The sequence below is a fragment of the Entelurus aequoreus genome, linkage group LG02, assembly GCF_033978785.1.
Source record: "Entelurus aequoreus isolate RoL-2023_Sb linkage group LG02, RoL_Eaeq_v1.1, whole genome shotgun sequence".
Classification (NCBI taxonomy): Eukaryota; Metazoa; Chordata; class Actinopteri; order Syngnathiformes; family Syngnathidae; genus Entelurus; species Entelurus aequoreus.
The window spans coordinates 61,393,874-61,413,243 of NC_084732.1; the positions used below are offsets into that span (position 1 = coordinate 61,393,874).

The 19,370-nt window shown below is 41.5% G+C and overlaps 1 protein-coding gene across 10 annotated transcripts in view; it reads left to right on the forward strand.

Annotated features, from left to right (window-relative positions):
• herc1 (HECT and RLD domain containing E3 ubiquitin protein ligase family member 1) overlaps positions 1 to 19,370 on the forward strand; it is a 159,237-nt gene that overhangs the window by 84,313 nt on the left and 55,554 nt on the right. For 5 of the 10 annotated variants that reach the window (XM_062030430.1, XM_062030431.1, XM_062030432.1 and 2 more), the window contains exons 29-45: positions 153 to 390; positions 472 to 641; positions 781 to 936; positions 1,013 to 1,119; positions 2,761 to 2,871; positions 2,958 to 3,128; positions 3,355 to 3,594; positions 3,917 to 4,000; positions 4,072 to 4,631; positions 6,477 to 7,122; positions 7,282 to 7,543; positions 7,855 to 8,065; positions 8,497 to 8,663; positions 15,025 to 15,141; positions 16,667 to 16,916; positions 18,450 to 18,571; positions 18,653 to 18,882. In XM_062030430.1, coding sequence (XP_061886414.1) covers positions 153 to 390; positions 472 to 641; positions 781 to 936; positions 1,013 to 1,119; positions 2,761 to 2,871; positions 2,958 to 3,128; positions 3,355 to 3,594; positions 3,917 to 4,000; positions 4,072 to 4,631; positions 6,477 to 7,122; positions 7,282 to 7,543; positions 7,855 to 8,065; positions 8,497 to 8,663; positions 15,025 to 15,141; positions 16,667 to 16,916; positions 18,450 to 18,571; positions 18,653 to 18,882 — 3,842 coding nt within the window. The remainder of the gene's footprint in view (positions 1 to 152; positions 391 to 471; positions 642 to 780; positions 937 to 1,012; positions 1,120 to 2,760; positions 2,872 to 2,957; positions 3,129 to 3,354; positions 3,595 to 3,916; positions 4,001 to 4,071; positions 4,632 to 6,476; positions 7,123 to 7,281; positions 7,544 to 7,854; positions 8,066 to 8,496; positions 8,664 to 15,024; positions 15,142 to 16,666; positions 16,917 to 18,449; positions 18,572 to 18,652; positions 18,883 to 19,370) is intronic. The other 5 variants (XM_062030433.1, XM_062030438.1, XM_062030439.1 and 2 more) reach the window with 4 other exon arrangements.

Consider the following 19,370-nt stretch of genomic DNA (forward strand, 5'->3'; position numbering starts at 1 on the left):
TTAAACTATTTAGATATTTGACATTCAGTGACTTTAATTCAATTACAACTTGATGAAATGTGTGAGTGAGTGATTTGATGCTTATCTGCATGCAAAGTAATTTTCCAGTAGCAATCCTTAACAGCTTGCTCTTTTGGTTTTGTTCAAATCAGAAGCCCAGCAACGCCTTCTGCTGGTGACTGTATTTGCTCTGAGTGTGCGTTACCAGCCTGTAGACGTTTCCCTGGCCATCTCCAGTGGGTTACTCAATGTGCTGTCCCAGCTGTGTGGTACAGAGACCATGCTGGGACAGCCCCTCCAGCTTCTACACAAACCAGGAGTATCCCAGCTTAACACTGCTCTCAAAGTGGCCTCCACACGGCTGCTGCAGATACTAGCCATCAGTACTGGGTAATTGGTGTCTTGCAGAAGCAATACGGTAGGCATGAAAACTAAAATTTTTTTTAACATTGGCTCCACTTAATGTTACAGGACATATGCAGACAAATTAGGTCCAAAGATTGTCCAGTCATTGCTGGACCTCCTCTGCAGCCAACTGAAGAACCTTCTGGCGCAGGCAGGAGTTAGCATCTTGTTTTCTGAAAAGCACCAAGACAGCAAACAAGAGGACTCTGCTGACTCTGAGAAGAAAGACTTCAGAGGTAACTAAATAAACTTGGTCTCATTCCCTTATAAAGAAATAATTAAAATATTCACTACTATTGTAATAGTACCGGCAATTGGTTTTGGTTTGGCGTATGATTTTTCAAAAGTCATTTTATTGTTGCTTTTTTTTTTTAGCTTTACTACGCAATCAACATACTGCTGAGCTACACCTGGGAGATTTTCTAGTCTTCTTAAGGAGAGTGGTGTCATCCAAAGCCATCCAGTCCAAGATGGCCTCCCCCAAATGGACTGAAGTGTTACTCAATATTGCTGCACAGAAATGCTGCTCAGGTATGACAATGTTTTTACTGAAAATATTTAATCAGATAAAAGTTGTATAGGTCCCTCACTCATATTATCAATTTAGGGGTCCCTCTGGTGGGGAACCTGAGAACTCGACTTCTTGCGCTTCATGTTTTGGAGGCTGTCCTACCGGCGTGTGAGGCCAATATGGAAGACGACCAAATGACACAGGTATACCTTTATCTTTTCATGTTAATGTAAAAGACCAAATTTCGTAAACTCCAAACAAGTATAGTCCAATGCATTCGGAGCTCAATACATCAGTCAGTTTAGTCATCAGACAAAACATTTGTTTGGAGGACTAATTTTTCGAGCTTGAACACTAACTACTTTCTTTCCCACAGAACAGCACTCCCATCTGTGTCACTGGTTTGCTTGGGGGAGTTCAATGTTCATTGTCTAATTTGCATAATTGATAAATGCTAAATACTTAAGTATCTGAAATACCAATGTATAATACTCCTTATATCCTATTATATGTATATAAAGTGAATATCAATGTAAACAATGGCAGCAAATATACCACATATAGTCTGAAATTAGTGTGCGCAGATTAGACATAATAGCTAATTGGATTAGCAGTTAGTTTCTATTTACAATATAACGCAGCTGTCATTGCAACTATGATATCAGAAAAACGTGGAGTGTCATCTCCAGGTTGGGGAGGAGATCTTGCCCCATGGAGGAGTTGAAATACCTTGGAGTCTTGTTCATGAGTGAGGGAAGGGTGGCTCATAAGATCGACAGGCGGATCAATGCGGCGTCTCCAGGGATGCGGACCTTGTATAGTTCGTCATGGTGAAGGAGCTGAGATGGAAGGCAAAGCTCCCAATTTACCGGTTGATCTACGTTCCTATCCTCACTAATGGTCATGAGCTTTGGGTCGTTACAGAAAGGACAATATCACGGGTACAAGCGACCAAAATGAGCTTACTCCTGTGGGTTGTGGGGCTCTCCCTTAGAGATAGGATGAGAAGCTCTGCCATTCCATATCAAGAGGACCCAGATGAGATGGTTTGGGCATCTGGTCAGGATGCCCCCTAGGCGCCTCGGGGAGGTGTTTAGGGTAGCTCCGACTAGTAGGAGGCCACGGGAAGACCAGGACATGTTGGGGGTCTGTGTCTCCCAGCTGGCCTGGGAACACCTCAGGATACCCCTGGGAGGAGCTAGACGAAGTGGCTGGGGAGAGGAAAGTCTGGGCTTTTCTGCTTAGGCTCCTGCTGTGTGCCTGTGTGCACAAGTTAAAATTTTACAACAGCACTGATGTTACACAACACAATGGTCAGCATGTATTTTTCACATTGATAATTAAATAACACCATAACACTGATCTGCATTTGCCACCACAGCATACCATAAAATCAGAATCAGTGCAATAGTTAAATTAAATGTTTTGTATGACTTACCTCTGAGACAATTTCAGACATATTTGATGTGCCCAGGTGATTACACTGCTCAGAGTAGAAGGTAGGTAGCAAGTACTTTCAGAGCAACAGTGGCATTTACATTTCCACACCTTTGTCTATCTATCCACTTCCTCGTCATCAGTGTAGACCCCATGAAAGAAACAAGTAAACATTTCGCGAAGATGGTGGGAATCGTAGTGTTTCATAGAAATTTCATTGGAAACAAAAATGTGCCAGTGCACGCGACTACAGAAGCTCTGATGACTGGGTACATTTCACAGACATTCCATACGCAGTTGCCTCTGCTCACAATATGCTCGATTCTGTGAGCACCTTTTGCTGCAGTCTTTAAGAAAAAAACAATCTGGCTGAAATTTGATGTGATCTATTTTTTTTTGTCTTCCAGGTTGTTGAGCGACTATTCTCTTTGCTGTCTGACTGCATGTGGGAAGCTCCCATTGCTCAAGCTAAGCACTCAGTCCAGATTAAAGAAAAAGTACATGAACTCAAACTACAGGTTAGAAACCAAGCACTTTTATCTCCCTAAACTGTATCCTAATAGTATACAATTGTTTGATGGACTAACAGTTTTTAAATCAATAGGGAGACTCGGAGGACGAGGAGGAGAACCTCCCCGTTCAGGAAGTGTCATTTGACCCTGAGAAGGCGCAGTGTTGTGTAGTGGAAAACGGACAAGGGTTGACCCATGGCAGTGGGGGTAAAGGCTATGGGCTGGCCTCCACTGGTGTCTCCTCTGGGTGCTATCAATGGAAGGTACAATATTGCCTTATTATTGTTCCAGCATTATAAAAATCATGCAGTTGCAAAATAACATGATCCCAACTAATAAATTGATGGTCAAGTCAGAAGCTGGAGTCGATACACATCAGAACAAAAATAACTGATGTAAATATGTTGTTTTCCATTAATGAAAGAAGAATTTGACTGCTGGTTGACATTTTGGATTTGTATTTTCACACATTTTTCCTCCCTACCATAGTTTCACATCGTAAAAGAGAACCGTGGCAATGAGGGAACATGCGTAGGTGTTTCACGATGGCCTGTGCATGACTTCAACCACCGCACCACATCAGATATGTGGTTATACCGCGCATACAGTGGCAACCTCTACCATAATGGAGAACAAACTCTCACACTTACAAGTTTTACCCAGGGAGACTTCATCACTTGTGTTCTGGACATGGAGGCTAGAACCATCTCGTTTGGAAAGAATGGAGAGGTGAGATTACGGTGTTTCATTGGTTATCAACATAAATGTTGATATATCTCTTACAGTAAAATCATTTTAAATGGATGTTTGAATAATTAATTGCCTTTTTTACTTGCATAACTGCCATTTTTTGAAAGAAAAAAAAACACTTTCAAGCATAAACTATTTACAATGGCCATCAGCACCATTGTCATCCACGTGTTTGTTAAACTGGAAAGTAAGCAATGATACCAAACAATGGCGATGTATTGTATGTTTACTTTATTGTTCTGCCATTCAAAGGACTCAATGAAACATTTCTTTCCTGAACTGCGAATATGTGACTCCACAGGAACCCAAATTAGCCTTTGAGGACGTGGATGCCACAGAACTTTACCCCTGTGTGATGTTCTATAGCAGTAACCCAGGGGAGAAGGTAAGAGGGGGAAAAAAGAAGTCCTTGAACTATATTCCTATATTCTCTCATCTTATATTGTTCATTTCCAGGTTAAGATCTGTGACATGCAAATGCGCGGTACGCCCCGAGACCTTTTGCCAGGAGACCCAGTTTGCAGCCCAATGGCCACTGTCCTGGCCGAAGCCACCACACAGTTAATCCGAATCTTACACCGCACTGACGACTGGACACATCGTATTAACAAAACCATGATTGAACGTCTTTATAAAATCAAGCCTTGCTTCAGAGAGTCAGCAAGTTCCTCTGGAAGCAGCGGGGGTCAGCGGCTAAAAAAGAGTCGCTCAGTGCAGAGTCGGGAGGAGCATGACACCCATCGGGAAAATCAGGAAGCACCTACAAAAACCGAGGAAGAAAGAGGCCGGCACGGACGACATCATGGCTTAGGCGAGTTATCAGAGCACTTCCTTAGAACACTTTGCACTGAGGTATGGCCAGTCCTGGCTGTAATTGGAGGGGCAGATGCAGGTCTTCGTGTTGGCGGGCGATGTGTTCACAAGCAGACTGGGCGGCATGCAACATTGCTCGGAGTTGTAAAAGAAGGCAGTACTTCAGCCAAGGTGCAATGGGACGAGGCCGAGATCACTATCAGGTACTTTTTTGCAATTTAATGTCTATACTTTGGTGCATATGTGTTATGGATTGCCATAATTGTGTATTCACCATACTGATCATAATCCTTTAAGTGGAAATTCACTTTACACTATGCTGCAAATATCAACGTTGCGCAGACATGCACGCATGAAAGGACTGATGTCAGTGAGTGGGTGTGCAAAACACCAACTTCGCCCCTCAGCTGGTCTTGATATTTTTAGGGATTGTATTTGATCAAGCGAACATTGATACTGTATTGATTATTAAGTTTGGCCTTTGCAGTTGCTGCATCATGACACAGTTGTAGCATAACGGATTTCACTACTTGACAGCAAGGTGCAAACAAGTAAACTCATTGTCACAATTTCAAAGTGTGCCGTGCCATTTTTGATGATGAAAAAAGACCTACACCAACATCATAAATTAGAAATGTATTAAACCAACAATGTAAGGTTGTAGAAATTGTTGTGAGGTTAATTGACTATTGTGGCTAAGTCAATATCTCAACTTTGGAAATGACTGTTTTCGGATATAGGACTTATTTTCTGTCACATGACTTTGTTCACATCCCATTCTTGAGCATGTTGACATTTGACAACAACCAGAGTTAAGCTATTTTGTTAAAGTTGTCCTGTGCAGTTTCAAAATGGGTCCCCAGTTGACAGACACGGTCTATTCCTATGACGGCAACGCACGTCAGTCGAGTTTTAGTGTAAGCCGGAACTGATTGATATATTATACCTACATTAACACCTAAGTCACTCACACTGCACACAGAACGCATGAGGACATATAAATACAGTAATTTAAAGATTAATTGCAAGAACTGAATTATACAGTAATAGAAAAAAGTCATTTGTTTCTCTTGTAAAAGTCATAGTGTTGCCAAACCTTAGATTTTAGGTGTGGAGATGAATGTATATCGACTCCTGCTTGTCTTGTTGTTGATGTTGTTGTTACGTATGTGGACTTTCCCTTTAATTATTTGTGTCAACTAAATATAAAATATAAATATAAAATATTTGGGTAATTGTTTTATTTTTTGTTAAAATACATCAAATTTTGCCTCAAAACCACAACAATTTAAAGCTGCATTACCGATGCATTTGTATCTTGCATGCGTATGTCCTGGTTTGGTGTAGACCATTTAATCTTCCCATCCCTGGTCATCACTGTCCATTTTTTGGGAGCCAATCCTTTTTCATAGTCAAAGATTGATCTTTATTCTGGATAATAGTTATAATAATAATAATCTATGGGATTGCATCAAAACCACAAAACGTTGTTACATGAGAACGGCTTGTAATGCTTAATTCAAAATTTAGATGAAGAATTGAAAAAAAATATACAGTATTCTAGTCGTAAAACCTCTAAGTCTTACAAAACCTCACATTTCTAGTTTATACTTGCGGATAATGAACATTTTAATTTTGCATTTGATGACATCTAAAATTAGTCTTTAAAAAAACTTTTTTTTTAATCATCAATCATTAATGGTTGAAATATACACAACCACACACAAATATGGTTATGTGAGTAAAACAGCAATACCATTATCAAAAATATTTCTGCAGACCAAAGTTTATTTGAAACACTCTGTTGCTGCTTGCAATCATATGTACTCCACTCTACATGACATTTTCTCTTTGTACCATTTCACCTCATTTTTAACCAAATTTTTTTTGCATGGACAAATCTTTCTAGTGAGGCATTTTGTGCTATAACATGTGCATTTTTCCCATCTCATGTCCAGCCTGTTGTGCTGTTTCTCTTCTGCCCTTCCCCTCACTTTGTTTTTCCTTTCCCTTGTCTCTTTTTAATTTTTGACTCACTCCAATTAAAGCTTCCCAACTTTCTGGTCACCTAGTGACACTCCCCTGTACAACCTGGAGCCCTGCGAGCCTGTGACTTTCGACGTGGCAAGTTTCCGTGGCCTCACAGCCTCGCTACTGTTGGATCTCACCTACCTTACAAGCATCCACGAAGAAACGGCTGCTAAGCTCAGTGCACGTCGCCACGACAAGAGGCATCGAAATGCCCACTCGACAGGACACGAAACAACTAACAACGAAGACAAGGTCGACAGTGAAATGTCCAACCACAATGACGCAAGAGAAAATGCTGGCAAAGGATCTGAATCTGTCCCAAATCCCTCAACCTCTGACTTGCGAGTTTCACATAGCCTTGATGAAGTCAAGTCACATGTGGCACCCAACTCAAAGTCAGATGGTGAGATCTCCTCTGTAGTTGGTAGTGGGGTAGGTGGGAATGACATCCTTTTCTTTGTAGCCTCTCACACTCCTGTCGAGGGAAACAGAAAGAAAGGCCATGAGCATGCTTCCCGTAGTCATGAGCCCTACCCTTCTTTAAATGCCACCCAAACGGAGATCCACGCAGTGCAGCTCTCCTACCTCTACCTGGGAGCAATGAAGACCCTCAGTGTCCTGCTTAGCTGCAGCAAATATGCTGAGCTGCTGCTTATACCAAAGGTACTGGTTGTGACAAGAATTACATATCTTGTAGCATAAAAAACTATTCACATTGTTCCGTTCCGTTTGAAGTTTTTTTTTTGGTATTTATAAATCCAGATTGTTATACCATCCTATCCTGGTTACATACCAGTGATGTTCTGTTATTTCCTTTTGAAGGGCCCACCAGAATCCACCGGGCACAATGCTGATCTAAGTGCCAGTGCAAGCACAGCTGCCAACTCTCCAATATGCCAAGAAGAGGTGGAGATGCGGGCAGCTCTTCAATTCCTAATGCGCCATATGGTGAAGCGGGCAGTCTTGCGTTCCCCCATCAAGCGGGCTTTGGGACTGGCAGACCTGGAGAGGGCCCAGGCCATGATCTACAAGCTAGTAGTAAATGGGCTTCTGGAAGAATCCTGTGGGAGAAAGAGTAAACCCGGTGAGAAAATAAGAGTTTTATTTGGATTTGATCAAGTGTTTACTTGCTTATGACAGGTATTAGGTAATTTGCAATCCCAATATTCTAAGTCAATCAATTGCAAGTTATATAGAATAAGAATAACAAGCTAAAATATGCCGCACAGATTCTGTGAGTAATTTGTTTTGTTGAGCAGTATTACGTTAAGTAATGAGTTAACAATAAAGTTAATTAAAGACTATTTTCTCTCATTTAAGCTGTAGTTGTTGTTACTAATGTGATGTTGATATAAAATATTCTCAAAATAACAGGAATGCTTCCACCTGTCTTAGGTGTGAGGAATGAGTCAGAGGGTGAAGGTGATGGTACAGAGGGTGAGCAATTTGTACAGACCCCTGTCACCACAAGCCCTTCTGCCTCCAGCACCACCTCATTCATGAGCTCCTCTCTAGAGGATACCACAACTGCAACCACACCTGTCACTGACACTGAGACCGCCCCTGCATCGGAGTCTCCCGGGGTCATGCCTCTCAGTCTCCTCAGGTAAGGTCATAACTTGTGCATATTAGTTATTTAACCTTGTGTTATAACAATGCGAGGATATCATCAGGAAGTGATTCCTCAGTACTTAGTTTGGAGACTATCATAATATGGAAATTAACTCTAAAAATGTGTGAGCCTAACTGTGCCTTTAAGCAAAGTATAGGGACCCTTTAACTGCACGGGCTCTTTGTGATTATATTTATATGGCATTAGTAAACTTTGAATTTGGTTAGTATGACTGAACACAGCATAGTCTGATTATAGTTTAACCAAATCAAATAATGTGCATGTGTGCGTAAAGTTGACCAGAACTGCTCTAGTACTATAGTATTTCAACACCTGAAAAAACGATGATCAAAAATAGTATATTAAACAAATATAAATTATTTTTGTTTGTTAAATTATGATTACGGTCTTCTGTACTTGCACAGGCAAATGTTTTGCAGCTATCCAACCACTTCCTTGGTTCCAACTCGGCGAGCTCAAACACCACCGGTGTCATCTCTGCCAACCTCGCCCACTGATGAGGTTGGCCGCAGGCAGAGCCTCACATCTCCTGACTCACAGGCAACCAGACCACAAAACAGAACAGGTACCTGTAAGTATACAATAAGGACATGACTTGACATTCTTGTATTTGTTAAAATGTGAAAGTCTGAGGAATCAGGATAATCAAATAGTGCATCTGTATTAACCTTGTATTCAACACTTTATAGCAGGGCCATTCAAAGTGCAGTCAGGGGCCCATGTTCGGCCCACAAATAATTATTTACTGGCCCTTATCATATTCCAAAACATAAAGTTAATTAGATACTAATATGTATATTTGCTTTCTTTACAGAGTCGCCCTGTGTAATTGTTTGGTTGTCAAATGTTAAGGTGGTATTATTAAATAGATGTCGTGTCTAGCAGGACCGATAATCAGCATTTCCGTTTTCTTGGCGTTGAGTTGCAAAAAGTTAGCGGACATCCATTGTTTAATTTCATTAAGACACGTCTCCAGCTGACTACAATCCAACGTGTTGGTCAGCTTTAGGGGCATGTAGAGTTGGGTGTCATCTAAGGCTGCAGCTAACGATTATTTTTCTATCGATTAATCTGTAGATTATTTTTTCGATTAATCGGTTAATCTATAGATTATTTTTTTCGATTAATCTATAGATTATTTTTCCTTTTACCGATTATTTTTTTATTCAAAATGAAGATGAAAAAATAAATGTAGGCCCGTTTTTTCAAAAGGCATGGCTTTTATTTACAAAAAAAAAGAAGTATGGCCACTCAGTCAACATTGACAACAACATGACTAAATATTCTGTAACAATGTAAACATTTAAAACTTTTAACATTTAACAAAATTAAAAGTAGCTTATTTGCTTTTTAATGTGCACATATAAAAGTCAACATCCAGTGCAAATCTTAATATTCTGCAATAGTATAAGCATTTCAAAAGTAAAAGTATTGCTTATTTTGCTTTAAAATGTGCAAAAATAAAGATAAACACCCAATACAAAAAAGTGCAAAACGAAATATTATGTAACAACAGTGTAAACATTTCAACAAAAGTGAAAGTATTGCTTATTTGCTAAAATGTGCAAAAATAAAGATAAACATCCAATACAAAAAAGTGCCAATCTAAATATTCTGAAACAGTGTAAACATTAAGTATTGCTTTTAAAATGTGCAAAATAAACATCCAGTCCAACACAGTACACAATAACCAATTCTACTCATTCCAGTGAGTGACTAACAGTTGTAATGAAGAAAGGTTAGCATGTCTACGCTCAGAAGGGGTCGATGTGGCTGGAACTGAGAGGTAATTAGCCTTCACCTCAAGCCAGGACTGCGAGTGAGCTGAGCTGCAGTTTATATTTCTAGAAGGTCAACGGGCTCATAGTGATGTTACTAGTAGTTGACTGGGAGGTGTTTATTATCATTTGGGGAGAGTCCGCTGCCTGATGCTCACCTGCTAAACACCTATCTGCTCCATGCTGAAGCGCTGACTACATGCGCTATGAATACGCACTGCTGATTGGCTGGTAATGCTTCGTGTGTACCAATCAGATGGTTGTGTGGGTGGGACAATGCTGCGTGTGTACCAATCAGATGGTTGTGTGGGTGGGACAATGCTGCGTGTGTACCAATCAGATGGTTGTGTGGGTGGGACAATGCTGCGTGCTGTGACAGAGGCAGAGGAGCGAAGCAGCTTGTTAAGACTTTAGCAGCTAAAGTTAGCTTTAGCTTAGAAACTCGTTCGGTACACCCCCGTACCGAACCGAAAGCCCCGCACCGAAACGGTTCAATACAAAACACGTACCGTTACACCCCTAGCAGATACAAATGACACATTCATGTTTTTGTGTAATGATGACAACGTATGCTCGCGCGGACGATTGACTAGTTGATGGTTTTCTTTTCAAATGTTCGTTCATAGCCGTTGTGCTGCTATGATAGGCCATTTCCGCTCGACACAGTGTGCATACAACAACATTATTAGGCCGTTTATTGAAATACTCCCACACTTTTGACCACTTTTGGCATGCTTTTCCCCCCTCGCTCGCACCGCTCGCATCGTCTTCTTTGATCGTCTGCTTTGCGCTTCGCCATGACGGTAGTGTGACGTCATTATGCGACGCGTCGACGCACAAAAACGGCGTCGACGTATTTACGTAACCGATGACGTCGACTACGTCGACGCGTCGTTTCAGCCTTAGTGTCATCAGCATAACAGTGAAAGCTAACACCGTATTTGCGTATGATGTCGCCTAGCGGCAGCATGTAGGTCCTAAAGGGTGCAGGGCCAAGAACCGAACCCTGGGGAACTCCACACGTTACCTTAACATAGTCCGATGTCACATTGTTATGGGAGACGCACTGCATCCTTTCAGTAAGATAAGAGTTAAACCAAAACAAGGCTAAGTCTGACATACCAATACGTGTTTTGATACGCTCTAATAAAATATTATGATTGACGTATCGAAAGCAGCGCTAAGATCAAGAAGCAGCAACATAGATGACGCATCAGAATCCATCGTTAGCAATAGATCATTAGTCATTTTTGCAAGGGCTGTCTCCGTAGAGTGATTTGCCCTGAAACTGGATTGAAAGGGTTCACAGAGATTGTTAGATTTTTGTTCATTTAGCTGCTGTGCAACAATCTTTTCGAGGATTTTCGAAATAAACGGAAGGTGGGACACCAGCCGGTAGTTTACCATGAGGTCAGGATCGAGGTTAGGTCTTTTGAGCAGAGGATGAATAACCACTTTTTTGAATGCTAGGGGAACAGTGCCAGAGGAAAGTGATACGTTTATAATATTTAGCACTGATGGACCTAATAATACAAAAAGCTCCTTGATAAGTTTCCCAGGAAGTGGGTCAAGTAAACATGTTGTTTGTTTTATCCCATTTACACGCCTTAACAATTCCTCTGTTGTTTCATCAAAAAGAGAGAGACTATTTTGGAGGGCAGTATCCGTCGTATATACAGTGGTATCTGTGTTAATAGAAACCAGTTGTAGCTGGGATGCGTTGTATTTAATCTCCTTTCTAATGAGTTCAATTTTCTCATTAAAGAAATTCATAAAGTCATCTGCCGAGTGGGTGGAGCTACTGGGAGGAGTCCCTTGTTGGGTTAGTGATGCTACTGTACTAAACAAAAATTTAGGATCGTTTTTGTTGAGGCGGATGAGATTTGAGTAATATTTAGCTTTAGCTAAGGTAAGCATGCGTTTATAAGTTATTAAACTATCACTCCATGCTTGATGGAAAACCTCAAGTTTAGTCGCGCGCCATTTGCGTTCCAGCTTTCTACATGATAATTTATGAGCTCTAGTTTCTTCTGTAAACCATGGGGTACGCCTTTTAGGGGCCCCTTTTAGCTTAAGCGGCGCTATACTATCAATGGTTTCGCGCAGGGCGTCGTTAAAGTTGTTAGTGAGGTTATCAATAGAGCCCACATAATTTGGGAATGGTGCCATTACCCAAGGCAGTAGGCCAGCAAGAGTCATCTTTGTGGCAGCATTAATGTTGCGGCTGATATAGCAGTTATTATTATTATTATTAGCTTGTTGACAATGAGTCAGAACTTCGAATTTTATAAGGTAATGATCGGACATTACTTTAGTATACGGGAATATCATAACTTTAGAGGTGGTGACGCCCCTGACAAGCACTAGATTTATCGTATTACCGTTGCGATGTGTGGGTTCATTTATTATTTGTGTAAGACCACAGCTATCAATTATAGTCTGGAGCGCCACGCACGGAGGGTCCGATGGGGTATTCATATGGATATTAAAGTCCCCCCTTATGATTATATTGTCGGCGTGCGTCACTAGATCAGCAACGAACTCTGAGAATTCACTGATAACATATTGCTTCCTGTTGGTTAAATAGCTTCTATTCCAGTTTAAGACCAACCCTCTGATGCCATACAGTTAATTTTTTTAGTTAAGATATTGTGATTAATTGTGTCAAATGCTTTAGTAAAATTCATAAACACACGCCAAATACATGTCGCTAGAACAAAAAGGGCTTTTCAAGGGCTGAATCTCAAGAATGTTTTTCATATACAGTAATTTACTCAGACTGTTTAATTCCAATGTATAATATCTACTCTATGGCTGTCTTAACGATTTGATTCAGAGGAGTCAGATTGGACTATCAACCTCGCAGTCGACATGTCAGATATTTAATTTCCCTCTTTCTTTGGGGGGGAAGCTAGTTGAGTAGCTGAGACCCCCACAGACCTGTAGTGGGAAAATATTTAGAGATTAGGGCCAACGCGCACCTCGGGCAGGTCAAAGCCTGCCCATCAACCCTAGTGCGCCTATGGGGTGTAGCTAGGACCAGTTACCTAGGGCCGGAGACCTCCCTCACTGCTCCCGCTGGTAATCATCCTTCCACAATGTTAATGAGCCTTCCGCATATTCAACTCCGAAAACTTTGTTGCAACTTCTACTTCCTCTAAGTTTGATTGCCTAATCGGCGCTCCGCCAGAGCCGAAGCATACCATACCGCTGCCTATCAAGGGACCTCACTAAATTTTACCATTTTTATTTGTTTATCTGACTTAGAGAACTCTTTATATGTGGGGATCCCCATTAGCTATGCTCTTAAAAAAAAAAAAACGTTATCAGATTAAATGATAAAAATCCTTAGTTGAAGAAAGCCCGAATATTCAACACACAATTTTGTTGCTTCATATATCGTATTTACATTTCATGATACAGTGTTTCCACCAGAAAATGTGTTAGTTAAGGTGGTGTCTCTCCGGCAGACAGACCGGGGAAGGGGGTGGGTGGGTGTAAGGATTGGTGTAACTCGGCCTGTCGCCATCACGTCTCCACCTCGTCGCTGCCACCACAGCCTGGGGGGGCAATAGACTACAGACTGTGGTGACGTAGGCCGGCTTTGTCGCGTGAAGAAGCCTAAAATTTTTGGTTGTGTTTTCTGCTCCATTTGCTGAATGGCGATATACGATATATATCTCAATATTTTTCCGTAAAGTAAAAACAAAACAGTCCTAGTTACCTGAGATACTACGTATGTCATTATTATGACTTACTAAGTCAAAATAATGACTTACAAAGTCAAATTAATGACTTACTGTATGTAAGCGTTTGAAATGGTAAATGGGTCGTACTTGTATAGCGCTTTTCTACCTTTTTAAGGAACTCAAAGCGCTTTGACACTATTTTCCACATTCACCCATTCACACACACATTCACACACTGATGGCGGGAGCTGCCATGCACGGCGCTAACCAGTACCATCAGGGGCATGGGTAAAGTGTCTTGCTCAAGGACACAACGGACGTGACTAGGATGGTAGAAGGTGGGGATTGAACCAGCAACCCTCAGATTGCTGGCACGGCCACTCTCCCAACTTCGCCACGCCGTCCCCGAAAAAAAGAGTTAAGAGTGGGGCCACATGCTGACATGCTCAACTCATCATGCTTAATTTATTACAGCATTTGGGAAGCCTGTAGTTGATTTTTGTTATGTAAATGTTATATTTTCATCAACATGTGATAGCAGGGACCCTGCCATTCAAAACTAGGTTGCTACATTACTAATGATTTATGTAACTATAGCTGAAAAAATAGTACAATAGCAATAGGAGAGACTATTCATCCCTGAACACCATGGAGTTCATGTAGGCTTCATGATGCAGTTACATTATTATATCAACTATCAGAGATAGCTTCAGGAAACTCTTCATTTAACATAATGTCATTTTTTGCTACTTCAACACAGCTCAATCAACACAGAAAACGGTAAAGTGAAATAACTTAGTTGTTAATTGTAGCTGTAGGTCAATAATGCTTGTCTTTCTCTCAGACAGACAGGGCTTTGCTGTCCGTAACTCACGCACACACACACACACACGCACGCACACACACCGCAAAATTAGCTAACGTTACGCTAAAAGCTAATTAGCCTTCACCTCAAGGACTTCGAGCGAGCTGAGCTGCTACTTATGTTTCTAGAACGTCAACGGGCTCATATTGATGTTACTAGTAGTTGACTGGGAGGTGTTTATTATAATTATGCTTACCTGCTAAACACCTTTCTGCTCACCAGACCGCAGGAGCACTGACTACATGCGCTCTGAATACACACTGCTGATTGGCTGTTACATGCGCTCTGAATACACACTGCTGATTGGCTGTTACATGCGCTCTGAATACGTACTGCTGATTGGCTGTTTCATGCGCTCTGAATACGCACTGCCGATTGGCTGTTACCGCTCTGCGTGTAACCAATCAGATGGTTCTGTGGGTGGGACAATGCTGGGTGCTGCAGAGACGTACTGACAGAGGCAGAGGCAGAACTAAGCGGAACAGCTTGTTAAGACAAGTTTAGGTGGTGGCTCTTTGTTGTTAAGGCGGCCGCCTTAACAACAAAGCGCTGCGGGAAACCCTGTGATAATCCTTAATGGTGTCTCCTCTTTTGCTGTAGCTCTTTCAGACCCTAGCAGCAGGCTGTCAACATCCCCCCCGCCTCCTGCGATTGCTGTACCCCTGCTGGAGATGGGCTTCTCCTTGCGCCAAATAACCAAAGCTTTGGAAGCGACTGGTCAGTTTGTCAAGCCCTCTATTCTTTTTAATTAGTAGACTAGTCAGCAGTTTTAAACAACAGATTAACCATGTTTGTTTCTTTATTGAAGCAAATGATCCAACTATCCATCCATTTTGTTTGCCGCTTATCCTTTTCAGGCCTGTGGGAAAAATTTATGATATTAATTAGACTTAAAGGCCTACTGAATCTATGTGTCATACTTGATCATTTCGCGATATAGCCATATTTTTGCTGAAAGGATTTAGTAGAGAACATCGATGATAAAGTTCGCAACTTTTGGTCGCTGATAAAAAAAGCCTTGCCTGTACCGGAAGTAGCGTGACGTCACAGGTTGAAAGGCTCCTCACATTTCCCCATTGTTTACACCAGCAGCGAGAGCGATTCGGACCGAGAAAGTGACGATTACCCCATTAATTTGAGCCAGGATGAAAGATTTGTGGATGAGGAACGTGAGAGTGAAGGACTAGAGTGCAGTGCAGGATGCATCTTTTTTCGCTCTGACCGTAACTTAGGTACAAGCTGGCTCATTGGATTCCACACTCTCTCCTTTTTCTATTGTGGATCACGGATTTGTATTTTAAACCACCTCGGATACTATATCCTCTTGAAAATGAGAGTCGAGAACGCGAAATGGACATTCACAGTGACTTTTATCTCCACGGCAATACATCGGCGAAGCACTTTAGCTACGGAGCTAACGTGATAGCATCGGGCTTAACTGCAGATAGAAACAAAAGAAATAAACCCCTGACTGGAAGAATAGACAGAAAATCAACAATACTATTAAACCATGGACCTGTAAATACACGGTTAATGCTTTCCAGCCTGGCGAAGCTTAACAATGCTGTTGCTAACGACGCCATTGAAGCTAACTTAGCAACGGGACCTCACAGAGCTATGCTAAAAACATTAGCTATCCACCTACGCCAGCCAGCCCTCATCTGCTCAACACCCGTGCTCACCTGCGTTCCAGCGATCGACGGAGCGACGAAGGACTTCGCCCGATCATCCGTGCGGTCGGCGGCTAGCGTCGGATAGTGCGTCTATCCAAGTCAAAGTCCTCCTGGTTGTGTTGCTGCAGCCAGACGCTAATACACCAATCCCACCTACAACTTTCTTCTTTGCAGTCTTCATTGTTCATTAAACAAATTGCAAAAGATTCACCAACACAGATGTCCAGAATACTGTGGAATTTGGTGATGAAAACCGAGCTTTTTGTATTGGGTACAATGTGTCCGAATACTTCCGTTTCAACGATTGACGTCACGCGCATACGTCATCATACATAGACGTTTTCAACCGGAAGTTTAGCGGGAAATTTAAAATTGCACTTTATATGTTAACCCGGCCGTATTGGCGTGTGTTGCAATGTTAAGATTTCATCATTGATATATAAACTATCAGACTGCGTGGTCGGTAGTAGTGGGTTTCAGTAGGCCTTTAATTCTGACCTTTGAAGATATGAGAGTTGTACTGTTAGGTTATGGTACATTAAGTGGTTAAACATCTTTTCCTTTTGCAGGTGCGAGAGGTGAAGCAGATGCTCAGAACATTACAGTGCTGGCCATGTGGATGATAGAACACCCTGGTACTGATGATGAGCACGATGAGCCTAGAGGCAGCGGTGTTGGAGGAGATGTGTCTGATGCCCCCTGCCCAGGTGCAACAGCATTTGTGGGAAGCAAATCTCGCGATAGGAGCACCTATGTTTGTTCAACTGGAGACATTGTCAGCGCAGATGCTTCAGAAATTGAAGAGGGCTTCAGTGAGAGGTACGGTTGCACTGAAATATTTAATCTTTTTTTTTTACGAGTGAATCTTAGGTGTCGTTTTGGGTCATTCTGCAAAAAAGTCACATTCTTCACATATAATTTAACTGTTACAACACCAGTACATTGCTCTGTCCAGCCAAATTAATTTTTAACAGGGAATTGTTTCTTTCTAACCTCTATATACAGTAATGATGGTAATCTAACTACTCTTCAATTCGATTCTGATTGATAGGGCGATTCAACACGATTCTAGTTTAAAACCAATTCTCGCAAAATATTATTTGGTTTAAAATGGTAATAAAACCTTTTCAAAACAGGTTAAAGAATACAAAAGCTTGTCTTGGCAGCTAACATGACGTATATGCGAAGCAAGTAAGCGTGGAGATGGTCTAAAAATGCTGCGATGAGGTGGCGACTTGTCCAGGGTGTACCCCGCCTTCCGCCCGATTGTAGCTGAGATAGGCTCCAGCGCCCCCCGCGACCCCAAAGGGAATAAGCGGTAGAAAATGGATGGATGGATGGTCTAAAAATGTATTTTTGATTTATGTATTTTAAAAGTATGTGTAGGTGTCAGCTAATGTTATTTGTGGTGCATTTTCTTTGCACAGTTGATTGACTTGTCATTTGGTGATTGATGGGTATATGAGTCACATGGGGTGTGTTACGTCAGTGTAGTATTATCAGCAGTTCACCTGGTGTGCTCATTGAGAGAGTGAGACGGTAACAGGGAATGTCATACTCTGCTGACTGCATTTAATTTGATAGAATGCATTGACTTTGCTTTGATAGAACGCATTTAAGATGGCATTTATTCCTATTTTGCATTTAGTTTGGAAAGTTTGTCCACCATTGTTTTCAAGCAAATACATATTTAAAGCGCAACAACATTGAAGCGATCATTTTTGGACAAGCCAGCGTGTCCGGCAGGTGCAAGTTTTCCCCCCGTTTAGCCTCTCGACAACTATATTTGCTTTTTTTTGTGAATAGTCGCCTAAGAGTATGAATTGATTAACAATCTAAATTAATAATCACGATTCGGATGTTAATCGTTTTTTGTAGCACCCCTAATATACTGTACAGCACATCGGAAAGTATATTTGGGCGGCGTGGCTAGGTTGGTAGAGCGGCCGTGCCAGTAACGTGAGGGTTCCAGGTTCGATTCCCGTTTCCATCATCCTAGTCACTGCCGTCTTGTCCTTGGGCAAGACACTTTACCCATGCACCTGCTCCCAGTGCCACCCACACTCATTTAAATGTAGCCTAAAGATATAGATAATGGGTTTCACTATGTAAAGCGCTTTGAGTCTCAAGAAAAAAGCGCTATATAAATATAATTCACTTCACTATTCACTGCCTCTCACTCTTTCTATGTTAAAGCATAATTCCAAATTTTTATAAATCATGTGGGACCCCATCATTTCTTAATAGTCAATTAGGTGACTATTTAATACATTTTAACTAAGTTAACCTAACTGTTAAGATTATATGATAAACTGGACATTTTGAATTAATGAACTGCATTGCACTTTGTAGTCCTGAGGGACAAGAGCACGATAGTGCAACAGCCTCCTCTGGAGTCACCCTAAGAGGACGATCTTCTGTTTCTCGGAAACATCACTTTGATCTGGCTGCTCGCAGATTGTTTGCCCGTGCTGGTGAGCATTAGACATCCTTACAGTTAGTCAATGATCAAATTAAGATTACACTTGATTACATCACTTTCTTTTTTCTGCAAGCTGGATTGTACCGCTCAGTGCAGGCCCACCACAGCCAGTCACGCAGGGAGGTTCCCACTCACCAGCAGCAACAAGACCCAGGTGCCCTTTACGACTTCAACTTTCTGGATGAAGAGCTTGAGATGGACCTTGATGAGGAGGCGATGGAGGTCATGTTTGGACAGGATCTTGCCAGTGAACCTGACATTCTGGGAATGTGGATCCCGGAGGTACTGGATTGGCCAACATGGGTGTGTGTGATTTAATGCCCTGAACAGAGGGCTGCTATAACCTGGTGTTAGTACTGCATGACTTCATTTTTACATACACATTAAAAATACATGCTTGTTTTTTGTATATTAATTTTTGTAAACATTTGTTTATTGGAATTCTTTGACACACAGTTAACAGAAATACAATACAATATACATATCTTTAATACACACAACAATAATACAATAAGTACAGGCAAATATTGATATGAAGCCACAGACATCTACACTTTTGAATGGCTCCAACATGGTGCAGCAATACACAAGAGCAAATAAAAGGCTCCTCAATCCTGCGCCATTCAACCACATCTCAATCGGGGTCAAACTGGTGACCAGTCTCCTTTACATATTTTAAGAAAGGACCCTATACTTCTTAAAATTTTACAAATCAACCGTTCGATGTCACCCTGATTTTCTCCAATTTACGGAAATAAAGAATATATTTGATCCAGCAGGTGTGGTAGGGA